This window comes from Myxocyprinus asiaticus, chromosome 14 (genome assembly GCF_019703515.2).
Source record: "Myxocyprinus asiaticus isolate MX2 ecotype Aquarium Trade chromosome 14, UBuf_Myxa_2, whole genome shotgun sequence".
Lineage (NCBI taxonomy): Eukaryota > Metazoa > Chordata > Actinopteri > Cypriniformes > Catostomidae > Myxocyprinus > Myxocyprinus asiaticus.
Window position 1 is genome coordinate 27,775,486 of NC_059357.1, and position 25,168 is coordinate 27,800,653.

The 25,168-nt window shown below is 37.3% G+C and overlaps 1 protein-coding gene across 3 annotated transcripts in view; it reads left to right on the forward strand.

Annotated features, from left to right (window-relative positions):
- The window catches only part of LOC127451835 (acid-sensing ion channel 2-like), a 182,556-nt gene that overhangs the window by 104,736 nt on the left and 52,652 nt on the right, over positions 1-25,168 (forward strand). For all 3 annotated transcript variants that reach the window (XM_051716804.1, XM_051716806.1, XM_051716805.1), the window contains exon 2: positions 15,374-15,524. In XM_051716804.1, coding sequence (XP_051572764.1) covers positions 15,374-15,524 — 151 coding nt within the window. The remainder of the gene's footprint in view (positions 1-15,373; positions 15,525-25,168) is intronic.

The following is a 25,168-nucleotide window of genomic DNA, read 5'->3' on the forward strand; positions in this document are numbered from 1 at the left end:
ACCCTCAGGTGGTCCAGCTGATTTGGAGTCGATTCGGACAGGCACAGGTGGACCTGTTCGCCTCCCAAGAATCCTCCCACTGCCCGCTCTGGCTCCCCTCGGCATAGACGCGCTGGCACACAGCTTGCCCCCTGGCCTACGCAAATATGTGTTTCCCCCAGTGAGCCTACTTGCACAGACCCTGTGCTAGGTCAGGGAGGATGAGGAGCAGGTCGTCCTGGTAGCACCCTACTGGCCCACCCAGACGTGGTTCTCAGACCTCACGCTCCTTGCGACAGCTCCCCCCTGGCAAATTCCCCTGAGGAAGGACCTTCTTTCTCAGGGATGGGGCACCCTCTGGCACCCATGACCAGACCTCTGGAATCTCCATGTCTGGCCCCTGGACGGGATGCGGAAGACCCTTTTATCAAAGACCAGAGGTGTCTCGGGCTCCCAAGAGTGACCCCTAGTGTCACTACATCGACACAACGTCTCGTTCCCTCCATCAGGGAATGGAGGTTACACAAGTAACCATGACGTTTCATTGTATTAATAGACCCTTTTTCAACTGTAGTATCTCCCACAGTTGCCATCATTTTCCATATATTTAATGTAATGCTTATCATTTGGCCACACATGATTATTCATGTGCATTATAAGATGAAGATCTGCTGTAACAGAGGTGGAGAATGATGGGAGGCCCACAGTTCTTATTTGGTGTGTCAGTAAAACTTGTTTGATGTTTTGTCCCTTAAAAGGCCATGGCTGGGCAGTCTCATTTAGGGTCTATCTGCCTCCAGCAACTTGGTACTAAATGAAATGATGTTTTTTTTTTAATTGAATATCATATTTTACATTATATATACAGATTTGTTTCTGTTTTTGTGTATATCTCATACTAAATTGTTTTATTTTTTTATTTTTTTTTTAACAAAATCTAACTAAAAACAAAGGCAATCTGAGTAAACACAAAATACAGTTTTTAAATGATAATGTTATTTATTGAAGCAAAATAAAGTTACCCAATACCAACTGGGCAGGTGTGAAAACGTATTTGCCCCCCTTAGTTACTAAATCCCCAAATCTATGAAACTGCATTCATTATGGGGTTCAGCTGGTCTAGACACTCCCAGGCCTGATTACTGCCAACCCTGTTCAATCAAACCAAACCTTAATAGAATTTTTCAGCAGCATGAATATGGCTAAAAGATCTCACCCAGTAGCACAAGGTCGAAAGAAATTCCAGAAATTATTAGGAAATATGTGATTGAAATACATCAGTCTGGGAGGGTTACAAAGCTATTTCAAAGGCTCTGGGACTCCAAAGAACCACAGTGAGAGCCATTATCTCCAAATGGAGAACACTTGGCACAGTAGTGAACCTTCCCAGAAGTGGCCGACCTTCCAAAATTCCTCCAAGAGCACAGCGACAGCTCATCCAGGAAGTCACAAAAAAGCCAAGACAACATCCAAGGAACTGCAGGCCTCTCTCGCATCAGTAAAGGTCACTGTTCATGACTCCACTATCAGAAAGACACTGGCCAAAAATACCATCCATGGAAGAGTGGCGAGGCTAAAACAACTGCTAACCCAGAAGAACATTAAGGCTCATCTGAATTTTGCCAAAACACACCTTGATGATCCTCAAACCTTTTGAGAGAATGTTCTGTGGACTATTGAGTCGATAGTGGAACTGAAGACAGGGGTCCCGTTACGAATCAAACACAGAATTCCACAAAAAGAACATCATACCTACAGTCAAGCATGGTGGTGGTAGTTTGATGGTGTGGGGATGCTTTGCAAAGGTCAGTAGCCAAAAACTGTACTCAAGTAAAAGTATGAAGTCTTTTAAAAATTACTCAAGTAGAAGTACTAATGTTAATTACTTGAGTAAAAGAAAGAAAGTATGGAATTAAAAGATTACTCAAGTAGCAAGTAACTAGTCTTTACATTGCAAAGAACTGATTATTAATTTTAACACCTTGCGTGCATGAATCATGTGCCTATGTCATCCTTTATGCCCACTGTTACGTGATAGTTTAAAAATGAAAATGATGATATAATTTATTCACCCTCATGTTCTAAACCAATTCTAAATCACAATGAACACAATTAAAGAGATGTTAGACAGAATTTTAGCCTCATTCACCATTCACTTCCATTTGTTTTTCATTTTTGAAAGTGAATGATGACTGAGGATGTCAGTCCCTAACATTCTGCTTAACACCTTGTTTTTTGTTCCAGAGAAGACGAAGACACAAAGGTTTGGAACAACGAGAGTGAGTCTAAACAATGACAGAATATTAATTTATGGGTGAACTATCACTTTAAGGATGCTTGACAGATCGTGCTTGAAAATTAGAAGAAAAGTTTGGAAACATTCCGAGCAATTATTACAGAAAAAAACTAAATGTCTCAAAGGCTCAATTATATTATTATGTATAATACTGTGTATTATTAGTTATGAATCAAAGCAAGAGCATGCATTATTAACATCTAATGTCACTATTTCCAGAACTTTTTAAAGTCCTGCATGGATTCTTAGTTCAGTATATTCTGTAGCTTACAGTATATACACCGTCAAAAGAACTTAGATCATTAGTTTTGTGCAATAAAAAGTGAATTTGCACCTTATCACTCTGTGTTTAGAAGCGTTTAGGCTTATTTTAGTTCAGAGCTTATTCTCTGTTGTCCTTATGAAAAACGGTCTACATCAGACATGAGCAGCATTGCACGATTCTACAAAAACAAATTGCCCATTATAATCAATGACGCTGTCTACAATCGATGCGTCCACATGGCGTTGCGACACGACATCGCTCGCGTGTTAGAACAACTGAAACAGCAATGTGATAGTATGTGAGCAGACTTATAAAGCAATGGCTTACATGTGATTGGCTAGGAGTTACCTTGCTAATGGTGTGATGATGTACAGCTGCTAGTCTTCCCGCTAGAACTATGCTGCGCTTACATTTCCAGTGCCGTAACAGTCCCATTCAAAAATCTCTCAATAAATGACACATTTATTAACACTTACTGAATTAGAACCAGTAATGTAACGACATTAATGTCCCCCATTGTAATGAAGTAAGAGTAAATTTCACTTGAGTAAGAGTAAAAAGTACCCACCATTAAATCTACTCTTAAAAGTACATTTTATCCAAAAGTTACTCAAGTAAATGTAATGGAGTAAATGTAGCGCATTCTACTCACCTCTATTGCTTTGCTGCTTCAGGGCAACTTGCAATAAGTGAGGGAAACATGAATTCTGCTCTCTACCAGAAAATCCTAAAAGAGAACGTCCGGTCATCAGTCCATGAGTTGAAGCTCAAGCGCAACTGGATTATGCAGCAAGACAATGATCCAAAGCATGGGAGTAACTCCACCTCTAAATGGCTCAAAAGAAGCTAAATTAAAGTTTTGGAGCGGCTTAGTCAAAGTTCTGACCTGAACCCAATTCAGATGCTGTGGCAGGATCTTTAATTGGCAGTTCATGCTCGAAAACCGAAGGGACATACAGCCAAAGTGTAACTGAGGGATCGGACAACCAAGGTGGAGTCCAGGGCTTGGAGGGTCTAGGTGAATTTGGAGGGTCGGAAGTTCCCCTTGTCTGATCCTGAGGAAGCATCCATAGGGTGGGTACAAGGGCGGGAACCCTCTCCAGGTCCAATAGCTCAGATGTGGCTATAACATGGCACAGAGCAGGCTCAGACGTGGCTGTGATGTGGCACGGAGCATGCTCAGGCATGGCTGTGATATGGCACGGAGCAGGCTCAGGCATGGCTGTGACATGGCACGGAGCAGACTCAAGCGTGGCTGTGACATGGCATGGAGCAGGCTCAGGCATGGCTGTGACATGGCATGGAGCAGGCTCAGGCGTGGCTGTGACATGGCAAGGAGCAGGCTCAGGCATGGCTGTGATATGGCACGGAGCAGGCTCAGGATCCGGGGCAAAAGATGGCGCTAGCTCAGCGACCATGACGAGGATCTCTGGCTTGGCGGCCATGTCGTGGAACCCTGGCTTGGCGGCCACGTCGTGGAACCCTGGCTTGGCGGCCACGTCGTGGAACCCTGGCTTGGCGGCCATGTCGTGGAACTCTGGCTCAGCATCCGCCTCCCCCACAGTGAACGTAGAACCAATAATCTGCAGGGCAAGGTTGATATACTGAGCCAGGTTGTGGGTACTCTGACCGCCTGGCATCAGCAAAGAGATTGGCTCATTTAATCCAAAACGGAAAATGTCTTTGAGGGCAACCTCATTAAAGTCCACCCGGCATGCCAGAGTGCAAAAGTCCTCCACATAATCCTCCAGGGGACGATTCCCCTGGCGTAGGCATAGGAGTTGGATTGCTGGGTTCATTTTTGTGGGTCAGGTATTCTGTAACGTCTGTAACGATGTTGCTGGCACTGGCAATGACAAAGACAATGACGATGAAGTAAAGAACCCAAGTGCAAATTTATTCCAACTCATGATATCCAAAACCCTAACTACAAACATGAATGAAACATAAACATAAACTTGACATAAGCTTGACTTTGACATAAACTTGACTTGACAAAAACTTCACAACCAAAGTTATATTCAACAATACCTGACAATGGACAATGGAAAATAATTAAATACATGAACATGGGAGAACACATGACAAGGATAAGCAATAAACACAAAGAACTCTAAACAAGATAACAAGACAATCAACCAATGAAAACAAGACACATGAACATGGAGGGAAACATGAAATCACATGACAAGGGAACCACATGACATGAAACAGGAACTAGAATTTCAAAATAAAAGACATGAAAAACATGAACCAACAAAATACACATGACAGCGGGCAGTTAGTTTTCACCTGGGTAATATAGGTGTTGGATAATTTTTTTGCTTCAATCAAAAAATATATATATTTGAAAACTGTATTTTGTGTTTACTCAGGTTGCCTTTGTTTTATGTTATATCTCATTTGAAGATCTAATTCAATTTAGGATGAAAAATACACAAAAATAGAAGAAATCAGGTTGGGGGCAAATAATTTTCCACAGCACTGTATTCATAATCTCAACATTAGGGAAAAGTAACTCTCATCTCTTCATAGTTGTAAAGAAAACAGTATAAGGTTCATATTAAAAAGGAGATTAAACATGTTATTTAGAGAAGGACCATATAAAGCTTCTAATGGTGTAGAGGAGGCTGAGGATCAGAAAGACATCTTTTCATTGAATCACCAGACCATCAGCTAAAGGAGTGCACTGTAGGTTACTTTAAAAGACAGCATGTCTCATTTATGTTTTCAGATAATAGAGTACAATGAACAAGTCTAGGAATGTGTGCATTTTTTATGTTCATTAATTAAAATGATGAGAAATCAAATCTTTAACCTCTGTGCTATATCTGTGGTGAAATCACATATTATCTAGTTAGTGAAGAGAAGAATGAGTGAATAATTGTATTGCTTAGGCTTTGAACTGGTAGACATTACCTGCATTTTGATACTATGGAATGTAATTTTATTACAGTTTAACATTGACTGAAGGAACTGTAAAAATAATGTGAGTTCTATAATTTCATGATATTTATATATATATGTTAATAAAATTAATTTCATGAAATTAAATTATTTATTAGATGTGCTACATATAAATACATAAAGCCCTCTCTTTATACAGTTGAAGTCAGAAGTTTACATACACCTTAGCCAAATACATTTAAACTCAGTTTTTTACAGTTCCTGACATTTAATCGTAGAAAACATTCCCTGTCTTAGGTCAGTTAGGGTCACTATTTTAAGAATGTGAAATGTCAGAATAATAATAGAGAGAATTATTTATTTCAGCTTTTATTTCTTTCATCACATTCCCAGTGGGTCAGAAGTTTACATACAATTTGTTAGTATTTGGTAGCATTGCCTTTAAATTGTTTAACTTGGGTCAAAGGTTTTGGGTAGTCTTCCACAAGCTTCCACAAAATCTTGCTGGAATTCTGGTCCATTCCTCCAGACAGAACTGTGTCAGGTTTGTAGGCCTCCTTGCTCACACATGCTTTTTCAGTTCTGCCCACAAATTTTCTGTCGGACTGAGGTCAAGGCTTTGTTATGCCATTCCAATACCTTGACTTTGTTGTCCTTAAGCCATTTTGCTACAACTTTGGAGGTATGCTTGGGGTCACTGTCCATTTGGATGACCCATTTGCGACTGAGCTTTAACTTCATGGCTGATGTCTTGAGATTTTGTTTCAATATATCCACATCATTTCCTTCCTCATGATGCCATATATTTTGTGAAGTGCACCAGTCCCTCCTGCAGCAAAGCACCCCCACAAAATGATGCTGCCACCCCCATGCTTCACAGTTGGGATTGTGTTCTTCAGCTTGCAAGCTCACCCTTTTACCTCCAAACATAATGATGGTCATTATGGCCAAACAGTTCAATTTTTGTTTCATTAGACTAGAGGACATTTCTCCAAAAAGTAAGATCTTTGTCCCCAAGTGCACTTGCAAACTGTAGTCTGGCTTTTTTATGGCAGTTTTGGAGCAGTGGCTTCTTCATTGCTGAGCAGGCTTTCAGGTTATGTCGATATAGGACTCGTTTTACTGTGGATGTAGATACTTGTCTACCTGTATCCTCCAGCATCTTCACAAGGTCCTTTGCTGCTGTTCTGGGATTGATTTGCACTTTTCGCACCAAACTATGTTCATCTCTAGGAGACAGAATGCATCTCCTTCCTGAGCAGTATGATGGCTGCGTGGTCCCATGGTGTTTATACTTGCGTACTATTGTTTGTACAGATGAACGTGGTACCTTCAGCCATTTCGAAATTGCTCCCAAGGATGAACCAGACTTGTGGAGGTTCACAGTTTTTTTTCTGAGGTCTTGACTGATTTCTTTTATTTTTCCCATGATGTCAAGCAAAGAGGCACCGAGTTTGAAGGTAGGCCTTAAAATACATCCACAGGTACACCTCCAATTCAGTACACCTCCTGTCAGAAGCTAATTGTCTAATTGTCTAAAGGATTGACATCATTTTCTGGAATTTTCCAAACTGCTTAAAGGCACAGTTAACTTAGTGTATGTAAACTTCTAACCCACTGGAATTGTGAAATAGTCAATTAAAAGTGAAACAATCTGTCTGTAAACAATTGTTGGAAAAATTACTCGTGTAATGCACAAAGCAGATGTCCTAAACGACTTGCCAAAACTATAGTTTGCTAATATTAAATCTATGGAGTGGTTTAAAAATTAGTTTTAATGACTTCAACCTAAGTGTATGTAAACTTCTATCTTCAAGTGTAGTGTGTGGAGGCCTTTCCAATGTGGTTCATTATTACAATATTAAATATTTCCATTTTAAAGAAATCCACAATGTACACAATTTGTTCACTTTTGAATGCAAATCAGCGGTGTGTGAACGTTAAATGCTGATCAGAAGATATTCTGTATATCATAATAATGGTTTAAAAGTATAATATTGTGCATAATCTGAGTTTACACGCCCACTGTGTCACTATCAAGGGTTACGCATGCGCCGACAGTCTCTGAAATGTACTGATATCTACCTGAAATAAACTAACTCTGGAACATAATCTACTTCAGAGCAGGCTATGTTCAGAGAGTAAGTTGCTATTGCTACTAACATACCCTGAAAGTTACCTGAGTTTTTGGAACCGAAAGTTGAGGTTATCTGCTTACTCTGAGTAAACTGTACCCAGGTAAGTCGCTAAACCTGCTTTCTGGAATACCCCCCCTGGAAGTAAGCAGTGTGTCGAATGTGCGGCTGTAGGCACAAGGAACATCTCCAAATTCCACTACAAACAGGCGAGCTAAGATTAACAGTAAAATCAATAGACAACTAACTAGCCAAACTGCTCACCGGCTGTCAATAATATCATGATGGTGTGAAATGAACCACTAATACAAGGAGGGTTTAACCTAACCTGCCACATAATCATGGACCCATAAATATTCAGATTAACCTGATTTATTCATACATCTTCATTCTTAATCGAAAAACTTGAGCTAAATAACTAGATGTAAATCAGTGTGACCTTTTGTGAACATTAAGTTGTCCCTTCTCTCTTACTGCTTTTCCTAAATATGATTATCATAATGTATTCCTCTTTGGCATATTCTTATGGTTGACCCTGTGCACAATCACCTGTCAGCGATGGCACAAAAGAACCATGTCACTCAATCAAGCTTTTCTTGCCTACAGCCATATCACACAAAGGCCTGCATTAATAGTGCCTCAGTCTGTGTGATTAAAGCATTGGTCATGACTCAGAACAGGTCATGCCATTTTGTTCTAGAACATTCTAACTGCATCCTTTCTTTGAATTTTTGATTCATAGAAATGCACACTCCAGTTGTGCTCAGCTTACACAGCTAATGAGCTTGATTTTACACATACACAGACCCATCCATTCTGCACACACAGGCTTCTGTAAATTAAACATTTGTTCCTCTGATACAGGCTTGCATGTTAATTGAAAGTGAATTAATGTGTTTTATTATTAACTCCATGTTTTAACAGAAGCTTGCTAACTTCAAGGTAAAAGAGGTTGTCTGATCTTGACATGAAAGCACAGAACTGCAGAACTAATAAAATTTTTTTTTTTTTTTTTTTTTTTTTTTTTTAAATTTTCAGTTCTAGTCTAATTCAGTTTAATGCTTTTAGAGCAGATGTTCTTAAACTTTCTCTGCCCAGGACCCAAATATAAAATTTTGTGTTTACCCAGGGCCCATACTTAAAAACCGCTTGCATCCATTTGACCAAAATAAGTGTATTGTCTTTGCTTTTTTCTCCAAATTCTATGTTATGTTTGTATTGCTTCATATCTCCATAAAATGCATTATTTCTCAATAAAATAGTTTAACCAAGAATAGAACACTGCCTAAGAAATTGTGAATGAGCGACAATTGTGAATGAGCGAAATCACTCACTCCTTTATGCCCTCTTTTTATAGTGAATATCACTAAATGCCGGTCATGGCAGCCATGAAAGTGTTCTGCCGCCTCTCTTATAGAAAATGAATAGGGAAGTGGCAGGTACAACATACCATGTTAAACCGCATTTATACGCAACTAATAGATCATTTTTTATTCTATGACCCTGCTTGATTTAAACATGGACCTTATCTGTCTGCACATTACATATTTCATTTGTAATCATTGGTGCAATAAATGTTAAAGTTACATGATATGCAAATCTATAACATTTATTCCATGGTTTACATACAATCTGTTTGTGTTTTAATCAAGTCATTGTGTTGCATTATGTTATCCTATCTTCATATCATATCTGTATTTTTCTGTTTATAGATGTATGCAGCCACAGGCCAAACCTCCTTGGTCCTTAATGCATCCGTGACCCTAGTGCTCAAGTCTGGTGCATGTCTGTGCTGTCTAAATTAAGAACATGCAGTAAAAACCATTTTTCTTCATATTTTTGAAAACAATTATGAATTGTTCTAAAATAATTGAATTGGATCAGATTGAATCGAATTGTGACCAAATTTCAGATTTCTTTAAAAGGTAATCATTAGGTAAATAATTGTAATTGAATCGAATCACTGTCAGTGCAAATATTTACACTTCTGTTCTGAAAGCTTTTTACACAGTTTGTGATAACATGAATTTAAAGTTTTATAGCAGGCCTGGTAACAATAATTCCAGTAACTATGGTATTTTTTTCATGAAAATTTCAAGCTCAGTGACCCGTTGTCCACATCACCTCAGCACCTCACAGCACCTCCACCATGCTTAAAATCGCGGTAAGAGAGATAGTGTGATGATATCACTCTGCAATGCGACACAATTTGGGTTGCGACCCATAATTTAAGAAACGCTGCTTTAGAGGCTTTAATAAAAGTATTCAGTGTTTGCGATTGTCTCGAACCATCACAAATGTTTTTCTGTTTGCTGTTTTTTCAGAGCACTGAAGAGAAGCATTTTTGGTCGATAACAGCAAATGACTATTGGCATGTTTACAATGACTCTGAATGTTAACACACTAGACACTAATTGGTAATGACAGTGCAGCAACAAGGTTTTTATTACAAACAATAGCAGTTTATTGACACATTTTAGAGGGAGATTTTATTTGTGTGTTGTTTGGTGGAACTTTTTTGGCAGATGCCATTTTATGATGGTTACGTTTTCTTGGATAAATTTGAGGTAAACTACTGCTTAGATCTCATATTGCAAGACTTAACATTCACCTGCAAAATGCAGTTGAGTTGCTTGCACTCATTTGTTTTTAAGGTTAAATTGATGGTTCAAAAGCAGTATGTTTTTCGTGCTGAATGAATGATCTGGGTCCAGAGAGACTTCTTGGTTTTATTAAGTAAGACAGTTGTGGGGGCCTGGGTAGCTCAGCGAGTAAAGACGCTGACTACCACACCTGGAGTCGTGAGTTCGAATCCAGGGCGTGCTGAGTGACTCCAGCCAGGTCTCCTAAGCAACCAAATTGGCCCGGTTGCTAGAGAGGGTAGAGTCACATGGGGTAACCTCCTCGTGGTCGCTATGTGGTTCTCGCTCTCAGTGGGGTGCATGGTGAGAATAGCGTGAAGTGTCCACACGCGCTATGTCTCCACGGTAACGTGCTCAACAAGCCAAGTGATAAGATGCACAAATTTAACAGCTTAAACCAACTAAGCGAGTTTGCTGGTTTTAGTTGATTTAATCTGGTCTTGCTGGTCTCCCAGAATGGCAAAGCTGGATTTCAGCTGCTCTAGCTGGTCTGTCAGCCTGATAAGGATAAACAGCAGTTGGTCTTGCTGGTCTCCCAGCCTCACAAGAAGACAAATGCTCAAAACCCTGCTAAAACTAGCAAACAGAAAAATATGACCAGGCTGGGTGACCAGCTAAGGATCTTAGGTTGGTTAAAGCTGTTTCTGTTTTCCAGCAGGGTGAGCAAAAACTTAAGTAGATAGTGAGGGTGTTGATATACTCATAATTACCATCATTATGTATAACGAGGGAGTCCAAACATTCCCATTTACGCCTTTTCTTGCATTGTCTATTTTCATCAAAACCAGTTAAAAGTTTTTGTATCTAACTCTTTTAATTACATGTAACATCTATTTTTGATATTTAGCCACTGACATGTAGCTAAACGCAGAAATATAGAAAAAAGGAGTTGAGTTTTGTAAAGCTGGTTGCATTTCCTTTCACTCCATTACTCACAAATGGTTGGATTTGTCTCTGCTCAGTCCACTGTGTAAAAAACCTTTAGTGGTAAATTAATATAAACGCACCCAACCTTCCACCTCTTTCCTTCCATTTCATCTGAACCCAGTGCACAGGGGCTGTTATATCACTCTTTCCTCAAGGGCTCTGATGTACTCTGAAATGTGACGGTGACACACAGATTTTCACTTTGCATCATGGAATCAGATTTTACCTAGCTCTCACACAGGTGAGACAAACAACATAGGGAATAGATAATTTTCTCTAACGTGGGCAGTGCAAAGGTGAGCCGGAGGACATGTCTCAAGTTAAAGACATTTAATAGCTCTTGGTCTGTCCACAAACAAGCAGAGAAATGTAAGCCTCAAAGATACGCCCCATAAAACTCACATAACCTGTGATTCTCCTTTCTTTTCTGTCTCTACCTATCTCTCCTTATCTTTCTCCATATCTATCTGATGCACAGTAATTATAACCAAATGACGTTAAAGGAATATTTCAGGTTATTATCTACTTACAGTATATATTTTTTCCAGCACATAAAAGGCACATGAGCTAAATATGTATACTAGGCATCTAACGGTATAACATTTTCACATCCCAATAATTGCTGAAGCTTTTATCATGGTATACGGTATCACAGTATTGAATTACATTACAATAATGGGTTGAAAGATAAACAAACTTTATTGTTGTTCTCTTATTAACAAGTTAAATTACCTTTCCCAATACCAAACTGGCCTTTTAAGTGAACAACCCAATCAACACCATAGATACATAGCCATATACTGTATAACATTAAGTTAATGTCTTAATATTTAAATTGTCATTATGCCACAGGGCCACTGATCATTACAGATCATTACAGACCTTTAACTTGTCTTGTCGAGGCTAATGTTAAAGTAAGGCTAGACTAATTTTATCGAGCTAGCTATAGGCACAACAATATTTGTGTGCATGTTTTTTTTTTTTTTTTTTATGGATAGCAAGCCAGTTGCTAATATATAGCTAGGTACTAGCTATAAATGTAACGACCTCAGGTTCACTCAAACTGTGTGGCAACGTACGATTGAGTTGTGTTCCAACTTGAACTTTATTTTGAAATCATCATTGTGCCGCATTGCCATTATTAATTACTGGACTTGGTATTAGCTGATTACAACTGTATTTTAGTTGTCACTACAAGACGCAAATGTTACTGTGTAGCTAGTGGAGTTTTAGCGAACTACTCTTCAGCCACTTGAAAGCAAGCTACACATTATCTGCAAATGGCAACAACAATTCACATTCTTTGTCGTCTTAGTTGTCTTTTAGAGTATTGTCTCTCAGTTTTCAAAAACAGTTTGGAAAAACGAGCAGAACTGTGACAACTTACATTTATCTCGCTGAATTGCATGGGATGATTGTCCTGCAGATGAGCTAACATGTTGGAGGTGTTTGTGTTTCTCTGCCACTTTTCTGCCACATGTTTTACACAACGGGAAACCATCTTTGACCAACAGTCCCTCTGCATTTTATGGAAAAACTTCAACACTTCTGAATTAACCCTATTACAAGGCGGATAAAGGCTAGTTATTGTCCACGTTGTTTTTTTTTTTTTTTCATAAGAGTGCGTCAGAATGTGTCATTTAAGTGTTGTGAATTTTGATTCGTTGATGGAAAAAAAAAACTACTGTGCGATCAGAAAAATCCAAACAATTTGGCTAAAATGTTATCTAGAATTATTTACTGTATTTTGAAGTGCCCATGATATCATGCATGTTAATTACCGTGATATACCGTATTACCGAATACCGTCACATGCCTAATGTATACATACTGTATATAAGCTGATATAATCAGCTTCTATATTATGTATATAATCAGTACAGAAATATAGGCTGGGATCTGCAAACACCGCCCACAAGGATTACATTGGTAACATGTAACCAGAACTTCCTCCTCCTAAAGCAGTCCCAGCTCAAAAGGCAAAAATTTCTCATTCCCAAGATGTCAAATATTTGCTTGTGCAAGAGCCCTGTGTGTCAATCTACAAACATCAAAAGTATCCTCAAGCGTCTGTTTCCTGACGCATGCAGCAGGTAAGCCCAGGGCAGTCTCATGAGGGAGGCGTCACTGTCAATGTTCTGATAGGATTGCATGTGTTTAACCACAATAGGTTTTATTATACTTACAATATTATACTACAAATTTTTTAATCATATCGATATTTTAGGCCCCTAACCCAACCCCATTCCTATTCCTAACCACTCAACAATATAAGATATGTAACAGAAAGGTAAATTTAGTCACTATAATTTGATTTACATTACACTACAATATAGATATTTTTTAGCACCCACCCCTACGCCTAAACCTAACCAATTCTCAACAATATAAAAAACATAACAAGCAGATACAGGTAGTCACAGTCATTTATTTAAGAAAAAAAATATGACACAAAAGTATTCTGATGCCTGGGGACTGTGAGTGTTGAATAATGATTAAAATGTGGGTCTATTTTTCAAACAAAGCAATCGGAAGACTTGGAATACACCTGGAACGAAACAGATCCCTTCAGCAGAGCCGAATGTGTGCAGAAAACAACAAATTAATCTTTAAACACTACAAACTAATTTAGCTAAACATTAACCCCTGTGAACAAATTATTATTTCAATAAATTGAAAATCATACCCCAACAATCATTTCACCATGACAAAATTGCACCCCAACATATAATTTCACTATAAAATTTGGATGCTCTTTGCGTCAGTTATATATAGTTAATTATAGTGACTAAATTTGCACGTCTGTTACATGCCAAAGGGTTCTTATTAAAAGCAATGCACTTGCCGGCCACGACTGGAAACAAACGCTAGAAGGTGCTTTTAGCGTCTGTAGATTGACACGCTGGGCTCTTGCACAACCGGCAGTATTTGACACATTTTGGAGTGAGAACAGGTTGCAAAAGGATGATTTAGACTTGACATCTTACAACCAGTGGTTGCGTTAACTGAAAATTCTCCGTCATTTACCGATTTTATGAAAGATGGATGGAAAATTTCAAATGCTGTCCGTCATTTTGACAGATAAAAAATAAGAAAACATTTTCACCTAGTGCCTCAATTTTGACTTCACTGTCTCTCTCACACACTCTCTCGCTGTGTGTGTGTGCCCTGCTTATCGTCTGGTATTAAGATGCGTATTAACAGGCATCATCACCATTAACACCTTGTACTATGCGTCGCTTTTGACCAGTTGTGTCCAGATTTCGAGGAGAGGTCTGAATAATTGACCGCATATCAGTCATTACGTTAGTATGTTACTGCATGATCAGTGTGTCACTTTATTAATAAAGTGCAAAAAAATATAGTAACAAAATGAAAGCGCGAAATCACGGCACTTTGTTTCAGTCAATTACTTGCATATAATCTAAGTGCATACATTAGCCTACGTGTAGAGCAGAATTGCCAGTTATTTTAGAGGACTACTGCATTAGAGCTTCAGAGATGCGTGTGCTTCTCATCTGTGACTTTATTAAAGAAGTTCCGTGAACCTGTGCATTTTCCAATCGGACGGTTATTTCTTTTAAAAGCCACACGTACCGGTAAAGTTTAAAAATCTTGTTTTAGTGCAGTGTTTGATTGACAGGTAGCTATTTTCACCCAATAATTCCTTGGTTTCACCAGACTTGTGCTTGGAGAGTCAAAAATATCATTAAACCTATCCACTGTCATATATATATGCCATTACAATGGATGTGATGGCCCTGAAAGTATGATGGTTAAAAACAGACCATGACAGAAATTTTACAACACAGTCCATCAAAGTGACAGATAAATATTTTTTCTAGCGCAACCTCTGGTTACAACTTTTTGTACTGTACTGTACAATTTTTATACTGAATTATTCATGTATTGTAAGTGCTAAAATTAGAGCTCCACATTTATGCTTTTAAACCCTCCAGACTTGCCTGCAAGGCTTGCATTGTATGTTTATTTACTGTAAACATGTTTCCCACTTGTTTATATACACTGAATAGGAATGAGTCACAATTAGTGTCCGTGGTAATCAAGAGCATGCCACAGATGGGGTACATAATTATTAGTTTGAAGATAATCAACAATATTACAATAGCTCTTCTTTCACATACATAGTGTGGCATAGCTTTGAAAATTTCTTGAATCAAGAAGTCAAATTAAATGTCTCTTTCACTCTTATTTTTTACAGGTGTTCACACGTTACGGAAAGTGCTATATGTTTAACGCTGCAGAAGAGGGAAAGACACTGAGGACAACGATGAAGGGAGGCACAGGCAACGGCCTAGAGATCATGTTGGACATCCAGCAAGATGAATACTTGCCTGTGTGGGGAGAAACAGGTACACACACACACATGCACACACACATAGTCACACACCTACAGTAATCACAATTTGTACATGTCTCCTTATTTGTACCATCATACAGACTCTGATTGTCACTTGTCTTACAGGTGTCTGATTAGGGCAATGTTTTGTCTGTGCTTTCAATGTGCCGCCATCCCCAGGGAACAGTGAATATTTGTAGGAGTTACACATCTTGAAGAACAGCTGTGATGCAGTAATGGTGTAGACAAATCCTATGGGATTCATTATCAAATAGATTTTCTTGCATCCTGTTTGATTGATCTGATACATCTGCACTTCTCATAGGCTAAAAACAAATTTACTTTTTTGATTAATATTGTTGCATCCAAGCAAAGCACAGCTTCCCTGTAGTATGTTGGGAATTTTAACTGAGATGAAAGCATTTAGGATTTACAAAGCTGCATTAAGAATTATTTGCAAAAAGATTCATTAGCATTTGAAAGGTACCAAGTTTAGGCTGAAGGCTGAATTCAAATTTATTTTGAGAAATATTGACATACGTTTTCCAACTATGATAAACATAAAGCAATTGGACCATGATGACTATACATTTCATCAGTTGTTTTGAAAAGATGTCCTTTAAAGCTACATTGAGAAACAAAGCTTTATCACTGCCCTGAGGCTGATAAATCCTTTATATGAGGTATCTTACCTTCACACAGCAATGAAGGATATGGACAATAATCAGACACGCTAGCCTTCTTAATTCCTTTTTTCTGTAAATCTGCTCTATAATCTGCTCCCAAATTCTAATGTGAATCAGTGTTCTGTGTGACGTGCACTTCCGCAGTCAATTCAGGATGGACTTCAAAGACACATAATCATTACTCTTACACTTAATACAAAATCCCTAAGATTTAAACATTGCCCACCAGCATCTGCTTAGTTAACTCACATAAAACAAGTCTTGTTCTAAACATAGATTACTAATATTTGCATTATATTCATGCTATACAGCCAGAGGGGAACTGGTTTCCCCTGAGCCTGGTTTCTACCAAGGTTATTTTTCTCCATAAACTAACATCTTATGGAGTTTTGTGTTCCTTGCCACAGTCGCCTTTGGCTTGCTCACTGGAGGCCTAAAGACAATAATTTTTAAGGAATGATTTTCAATCACATTATTCATTAAACTATACAATGAGGACTTTAAGACATTATAGCATAATTTTCTGTTAAAGCATAATTTTCTGTAAAGCTGCTTTGAAATGATTGTGTTGTGAAAAGTGCTATACAAATACAAATGACTTGGCCTGACTTGACATGACCTGACAAACTGGCATTTGATCAGGCATTTGAGTATAATTAAGGCAGGGAAAACAATGCTTAATGCAAAAAAAACAAAAACAAAAACAAAAAAAAACAAAAAAAAACGAACCATATAATCAAGTTAGGATAGCAAAATAAATGCTTATTAACTTTAAAAAGGGTGGAGAAAATGCTCCCCATATCTTTTGTTGTTGACGTCAAAGGCTGTTCATCAAACTCTGCTGCAAATTTATCCGTCACTTGGTAGAAGCTTGCCAAATTAGGCAGATGCCAACATACCCTCATCCTCGAAAACCATGAAAAAAAAAGTGTAGGGGTGTGCAGCAAAGCCTTTATCTGTATATGTGTCTGTATCTGTTGTAATGGCAAAATGATCTGTATCTGTATTCGGATATAACCGGAAGTGCTTCAAAACTAAATGAAACTCTGTTCCATTTGTAGACAAATATGCCTTGTATAAATCCTGTTGAAGCTCAAAAATAAACAACAACAGTTCTTAACAGTACAACAGTAGAGCTGGGCGATATGGCAACAAAATTAGGCTGTATCACGATATTTTTTAGCCTATTTTATTTATGTCTCGACAATTATATATTTGCTATGAAATGACTTAAAAGTGTTTATTTATTTATTTATTATATATATATTAGAGGTACCATCATTTCAACAGACATTCTAGGCAAGTAGATTCAAAATGTTTAATGCATGAAGTAAAATGTTTGTTAAAAATAGGTATGTTCTCCACAGTTTTTACTGAATGAACACAAGGAAGAATTGTATTTAATCATTTTCATTTATATGAAATATACAACAATACAGTAATAAAATGCATTATTTACCTTCAAATATTTTTACTAAAACATGTTTTCTGTGAATGAACAAGGTGTGTAAAAACTGACCAGCCCTATACAGCCCTACACAACAGTCCATGCTTGTTCTTTGCAGGTGAATTTCGGTCGCTTTGTTTTAGAAGGAAATCACGATAGTAAATAGTAATCGATATAGTACATTTGTCAATGTTACTCATGTATGATGTAGTATATTAGTCAATGTTACTCTTGACATGCTGGGTTTTCTGAGACACACACAATAAACAGAGACTGCAGTTTTGCAACACAGTCATTAGTTTTGAACTTGAAATCACACCGTGTGCATTTTCATTTAAACAGTTTAACTTTAGTCATACTGGCTTCACAGACTTACCATTGCGTTGTCATTATAGATATGTTTATTTTAAAGATCACTCTATCGCTGTGCTCATTGAATAATCAGTCTAACTAATATATGTTTTTTTTTTCTATTCGGTAGAATTTGTTATTAGTTTTTGAGTCATTATCCGTGCCTTTGCGAATGAGGTATTCGGCTTCGGGCACATTCCTACTATGTAAAGTAACAAAAATAAAAAAAGCTCTAAAATGTTTTACTGTAAATATGGGTTCACTTTCAATGAGGATTAACATGGTCTATTTAGCCTGTGTCGTGTAAATCATTCATGGTATGGACGATTTTAAGGACATTTTTGTTTACTTTGGTGCAAGAAATAATGTTGGTACTGTGTTTTCACCACTTGACATCCAAAGTAGAAACTGGGTTCTGAGGCAAAACCAGTTGAGAACCTCTGATTTGAGTAATTTTATGGCTGAGATTTGTCCAGTTACGCTCGGAAGTAGGAGGTGTAAGGCAAGGCAGTTGTGTTTTTTTTTTTTTTGCCAAGTCTGTATTATCTAGAGCAGAAACTTTTGTGTCTCCACCAAAACAGAGACACACATATAATCTAAGTAGAGCTTTAACTTTTTTTGAGAGAGCCATGGGGAAAGAGATAGGAAAAATGGAAATGGAAGATGCAAAGTGCAAGTGTGCGCATGCATATGTAACGTAATAAATGTGCTATGTCACCCTGAAAAATCTTGGCACAAAGCACAATGAAGATGACACATCTCGGCAAGAGCAAGAGCCTATGATAAACTTGCCATCATCTTTTTAAAATTGTAGACATAAGAGAGATATCCTTGAGCTTCACTGAATAAATGTGCAGTCAATTTGTCATTCTGTCTGCCATTTTCTGACTTTTACGAATGTATGGTGAGTGATGAAGAACTTATTCTCTTTGAAAGAAGAAATGGTAAGATTAACAGTACATTATGTAAAGCACGATACTGTTTTTGAATGTGCATATTTATGAGTGTTGATTGTTTTTTAATGCAATGTGATGCTCAGCATTTGATCTAGTTCATATCACCACTTGTTTGATTAATTCTATATTAGCTGGCACTGGCAATGACGAAGACGTGAAGATGAAGAACCCAAGTGCAGTTTATTTACAAAAGTGAATGCCCTAACTATACACGTGAACTAAACATAAACATGGACTTGATATAAACGTGGCCTGACATAAACGTGGCCTGACATAAACGTGGCCTGACATAAACGTCTACACTCACATTCAATACTTGACCGAGACACAATGGAAAACATGAGGCTTAAATACATGGACATGGGGGAACATAAACCAATGAACAAACAGAACTGATAACAAGATAATTAAACAATAAACCAATGAAAACATGACACATGAACATGGAGGGAAAACAGAAATCACATGACAAGGGAAACAGGAACTAAACATTTCAAAATAAAAGACATGAATCAACAAAATACACATGACAATTTGATGCCTCTCATTTTTCTTCTCTCGTTCCCTTATCTCATTTCACATCCTTTCTTCAGTTTTGTGAAATTCTTTTAAATTAGACCCTTCATATTGACTAAAGTTACTTACATTATCTCTTGTGATAATCTTGTATTCTAAAATAGTTTGTCTTCTTCAGAAGAGGAACATGTTGACCTCATTTTTCTAATGATGGCTTAATTGCCGGCACATCTCGGGACTGCCTTGATTTTCTGTTTTTCAGAGATGATGTTAATGATTCAGAGAACACAGTGCTTTAAAATGTTCCAGCCTATCAGCCTATTCATGTTTTTGTCCGTGTTAGTTTCTTTCTTTTATGTGCACTCTTGTTTATGTCTTCTTTGTCTGTTTGTGAATCTTTTCAAGCCAGTTTGGGAGAGTTTTTTTTATTTTTTTTTATAGCAGGAATTCAATTTATAAAATGGATAGGTCCGACTCTAAATTCAGATTGCATGATGCATTCCGAAGCCATTGTATAATGACTCTATGACTAAATGCCCACATGTGACTGCACAATGCTTCAAATTGCTTTTGTTCCACGGAAGAAAGAAAATCACAGGGGTTTAGAACAACATGAGATTGAGTAAACAGAATGATGACAGATTTTCATTTTTGGTGAAATATCCCTTTAATATAGATGGTCTTGCCATAGGGGTTTGCCACTAAGAAGGAAACCTCTTTCTCTCTCTGTCCTTCATGCCTGCACTCTCATCTCGGTTCCTGATCAAAGCCGGATATTTATGCATTCTGCTCAGCATGTGTTGTTTTTCCACTTTGTAGCTGTGGAAATGCAGGCAGGTTTTGGTGGCTGATCACAAAGTCTGGAATCAACAGCCTCAATCTGTACAGATATTTAATTTCCCATGGCAAATATTTGATTGATTTTTCTGTTTAAAACTTTAATTACAGCCAGTGTGCTATATTGAGCTGATGAACCAAAACATACTGGAGTCAAGAGTCATTTTTAACCAACAGTTGTTTATTCATGGAGCTGGGAACAAAATGATAACACTTTTTTACTTTTTGTTTACTATTTGTCTTGTCGGAATAGGCGAAGGAAAAATTATTCTGCAATAAATGAAATACAGAAGTCCAGTGTGTCAAAAAAGAACGCTTTGTTAAAGGATGAAGAATAGACTCTCCAAATAGGTGTTGTTGACTTTCCCTCTCTCTCTCTCTCTCTCTCTCTCTCTCTCCACCTTATCCTTCATAATGACCTGTCTTTTATCTGCAATATCTAAAGTGTCAGATGGAAGAGAAAAGAGGCAAAGAGACAGACTTCAAAAGCAACAGTGAGGTTTTGAGTTAAAGAAAGTCCTTCTCATCTGTCTGGGTATATGCCTGGAAAACTGATTTATCTTTGGTCTAAACACACATAAAATTATAAATCTGGCAGTATGAATACATTTATGCAGCCATATTAAATTAAAGTTTCAAGAGGTGCAGTATGTAAATTTCCTTCACAGTAAAGGTCCAAAAAACCATAACTTACACTGTTTCAGGAGCCAGTATTTTGTATGGCTATGAAGTGAAATAAGAAATGAGCATTCCAGGAATATTAATTGCAGGAGCAATTATAGGGTATCCATTAATTATAGGAGCAGTCATTTCAGGGGCGGTTTCAAAGTTACAGGCTTAATTCACATAATGAAATGCTGTTGTCTCGAGGAATGTTTCTTGCTTTCAGTGCGAGAGGTTATGGATTGAAAAAATAAATAAATGAACCTGCAGCTTTTTGTCAGGGTATGTACATTAATAACACATTTTATTGTGTGATTTCACTGGAATGGAAAGTGGGGTGCAGATGCCTGATAAAGAAGTCAAATGTGTCTGTGCCGATCACAAACTTATGTGCTCACAGTTGAGTTCATCACAGATTTTTAGTGGGGCTGAGATGAAATATGGTAATTAATTATGATCCCCAATACATTTTCAGGTGTGCAGCCACAATACCTTGTTAAAGAAATAATAAATCATAAATAGTCATAATAATCTCTTCTAGATTTCCGCTTTGTCCACTCTTGTTTGCTTATTTGCAGCCTCTGAGTGGCATCAAAATATCTGTGTAGACAACATTGTCATCAAAGTATATATATTTTACAGGTACCTCATATTAAGCTCCTGAGTCGCCTTTGCGATATAAAACATAATTAAAATTATATAAATTCATGAGAAATGATTCTCTGTCCAGATGAAGTCAATCCAGTGTCTGGATCTGGACTATGGTCCGCTATCGATCACCTTTGACTTTCGGACAAATCCCAGGACATTGCACTTCTCTTGTAGGTTTAATACGACTTATATATTTGTCCTCAGTGTCCCTGTTTATGACTGAAAAATACCACAGCATAGATTTAACAGGTCAGAATTTCCTGCTATAAACAGGGTTGGGAGGGTTACTTTTGAAATGTATTCCACTACAGATTACAGAATACATGCTGTAAAATGTCATTTGTAACGTATTTCGTTAGATTACTCAAGGTCAGTAACGTATTCTAAATACTTTGGATTACTTCTTCAGCACTGGTAGATTTTTTTCACTTGTTTTGACTATAAAAACTCTGCCAGTACAGTAAGACAAAATACACATTAAAAATACATTCTCTGAAAAACCTAAATATCTTGTGCAGTTTTGTTTCTAAAACAAGATAAATCAAATTGATCTTGTTTTAAGGAGTTTTAGATATTTGTACAGGAAAACAATACAAAAATTATTATCAAGAATATTGCCCTAATATCAAAGGTCTTACTAGGAAAAAAAAGAAATTATGATCTAATGTGAATTTTCTTGATAAAAAAATATGACCGTGCCTGGTAACATGTGCATGTAAAATGGCTAGAAATAGCATTTTAGCTTAGGGTAAAGCTGACAATTTACACAAGGTTTACTTCTGTTTCTGCTGCTCCAAACTTACTTCAAACTTACTTCTCTGTCTGCTCGTATGAATGTAACACATCATAAGAAAGTGTTTCACTGCTATTCAAATGCACTTTGGATCGCATCATTTATATGCATAAATGTTTTCTATCTGAAAGGACTAAATATGAAATGAAACAAATGACAATAAAATGCAAAGTAATCTCTTCAGTAATCAAAATGCTTTTTGAATGTAACTGTATTCTAATTACCAATTATTTAAATTGAAACTGGAATACAGTTACTTATATTTTGTATTTTAAATACGTATTCCCATTACATATATTTCATTACTCCCCAACCCTGGCTATAAAGTACACAAACAAGAATACATTTAATATTACAAATACATAACACATAACAAATTACTATAAATAACAATGTGTAACTACAAGCAACTTTCCATTTATTACATGTTGTTCAATAGTATTACATAGTTATTACTATGTAAGTACATTAATGTTCTCATTTTTTTATTATTTGTTCTTTCTTTCTTTCTTTCTTTCTTAACTTAGGTCCGCTTGTCTCACTCAAAGATCTTTTATATGCTAGTGGAACTAATACCCATCATATATGACAGGCTACACTTTTGTACTTTTGATTTGAGACACATAAACGTGCACACACACACACACAGCACTGAAAATACTGACTACCCCAGTGTCGGTGCAGCTGCTTTGAGCAGCTGTCACCTTGTGTTTCCATCAATGCTCTGGCCCCTGGATATTGAGTAGAAGGTGGGGGGTCTTTGTGGTTGTGCTCTCCTGTCCTGTGAGTCATTTAGCAATGCATTTGAAAGAGAGAAAAACACAGGCTATGCTGTACATCTGATTTCCTAACTCTGTTTCCTAAAAGGAGTTGCATAGACTAGTCGACTATAGTCTTAAGTCAACTAGTCGCTTTCCACGTGATTTAAAAAATGCATCTGTAGAAAATACAGCAGGTGGGATGGAAAATTGTTATTTACCTTATTAATGAGGAAAGCTCTACCTTATTTGTTAGGGTTAGGTTTAGGTTTAGGGGTTGGGTTATAGTTTCTCTGACCAATCAGGTAGCACTTTCCTGGTGAATATTACTGAATCGTCCAATCATGACATCACGACTAATCGATTTCAACTCGACTAATGGGCTTTACAGTACAACTGTTACAAATATTTTGTGGTACAACTCCTATTTCCTATACGTGAAGTTTTTTCAGCCTTTATAAGAAACTATGAGACTGTGTCGAATGTGTGTTTGATCTTTAGTCACGGCTAATGTTTGACTACATCTTGTTTTACACAGAGTGACCAGCACAAGTACAGCTCCTATCTACTTGAATGGTGAAATAATATTTTCCCCAACTCAAAGCGAAACCACGTTTGAGAGACCCATCGTGTGTGCGATAGAGATTGAACAGCAGCCAGAAAAAATAATAGATTTAAGATTTTAAACTTTAGAAAATTAAGCTTCAGCTTGTTTTATAACTGTATGTATAGTGTCTAAAAATAAAGTGATATGAATTGAATCTGCCCATTTAATCTAATTATTAAAAAATTCCATTGGAAAATGGCATAATATTTTGTCCAACTTTTGAGAACAGCATGTCGACTGATTTTATGCTATGAATACATGTACTTGTATGAAATATTTAGACCTGTGAAAATGTGTCTAATTAACTGTATCTTCAAAAACTGAACATTTGAACATTTACATTGGGGCCAAAAGTTTGGAATAATGTACAGATTTTGCTCTTATGGAAAGAAATTGGTACTTTTATTCACCAAAGTGGGATTCAATTGATCACAAAGTATAGTCAGGACATTACTGATATAAAAAACAGCAACATCACTATTTGAAAAAAGTCATTTTTGATCAAATCTAGACAGGCCCCATTTCCAGCAGCCATCACTCCAACACCTTATCCTTGAGTAATCATGCTAAATTGCTAATTTGGTACTTCAAAATCACTTGCCATTATATCAAACACCGCTGACAGCTATTTGGTTCGTTAAATGTAGCTCTACATTGTCTTTGTGTTTGTTTTTGAGTTGCCACAGTATGCAATAGACTGGCATGTCTTAAGGTCAATATTAGGTCAAAAATGGCAAAAAAGAAACAGCTTTCTCTAGAAACTCGTCTGTCAATCATTGTTTTGAGGAATGAAGGCTATACAATGCTTGAAATTGCCAAAAAACTGAAGATTTCATACAAAGGTGTACATTACAGTCCATAAAAGACAAAGGACAACTGGCTCTAACAAGGACAGAAAGAGATGTGGAAAGACCAGTTGTACAACTGAACAAGAGGAAAAGTACATCGGAGTCTCTAGTTTGAGAAATAGACACTTACATGTCCTCAGCTGACAGCTTCAATGAATTCTACCCACTCAACACAAGTTTAATGTACAACAGTAAAGAGAAGACTCAGGGGTGCAGGCCTTATGGGAAGAATTGCAAAGAAAAAGCCACTTTTGAAACAGAAAAATGAAAAGAAAAGGTTAGAGATGGCAAAGAATCACAAACATTGGACAACAGATAATTGGAAAAGAGTGTTATGGATCTTAACCCCATTGAGCTTTTATGGGATCAGTTAGACTGTAATGTGCGTGAGAAGTGCCCAACAAGACAGCCACATCTATGGCAAGTTCTACAGGAAGTGTGGGGTGAAATGTCACCTGAGTGTCTGGACAAACTGACAGCTAGAATGCCAAGGATCTGCACAGCTGTCATTGCTGCACGTGGAGGATTTTTTATGAGAACTCTT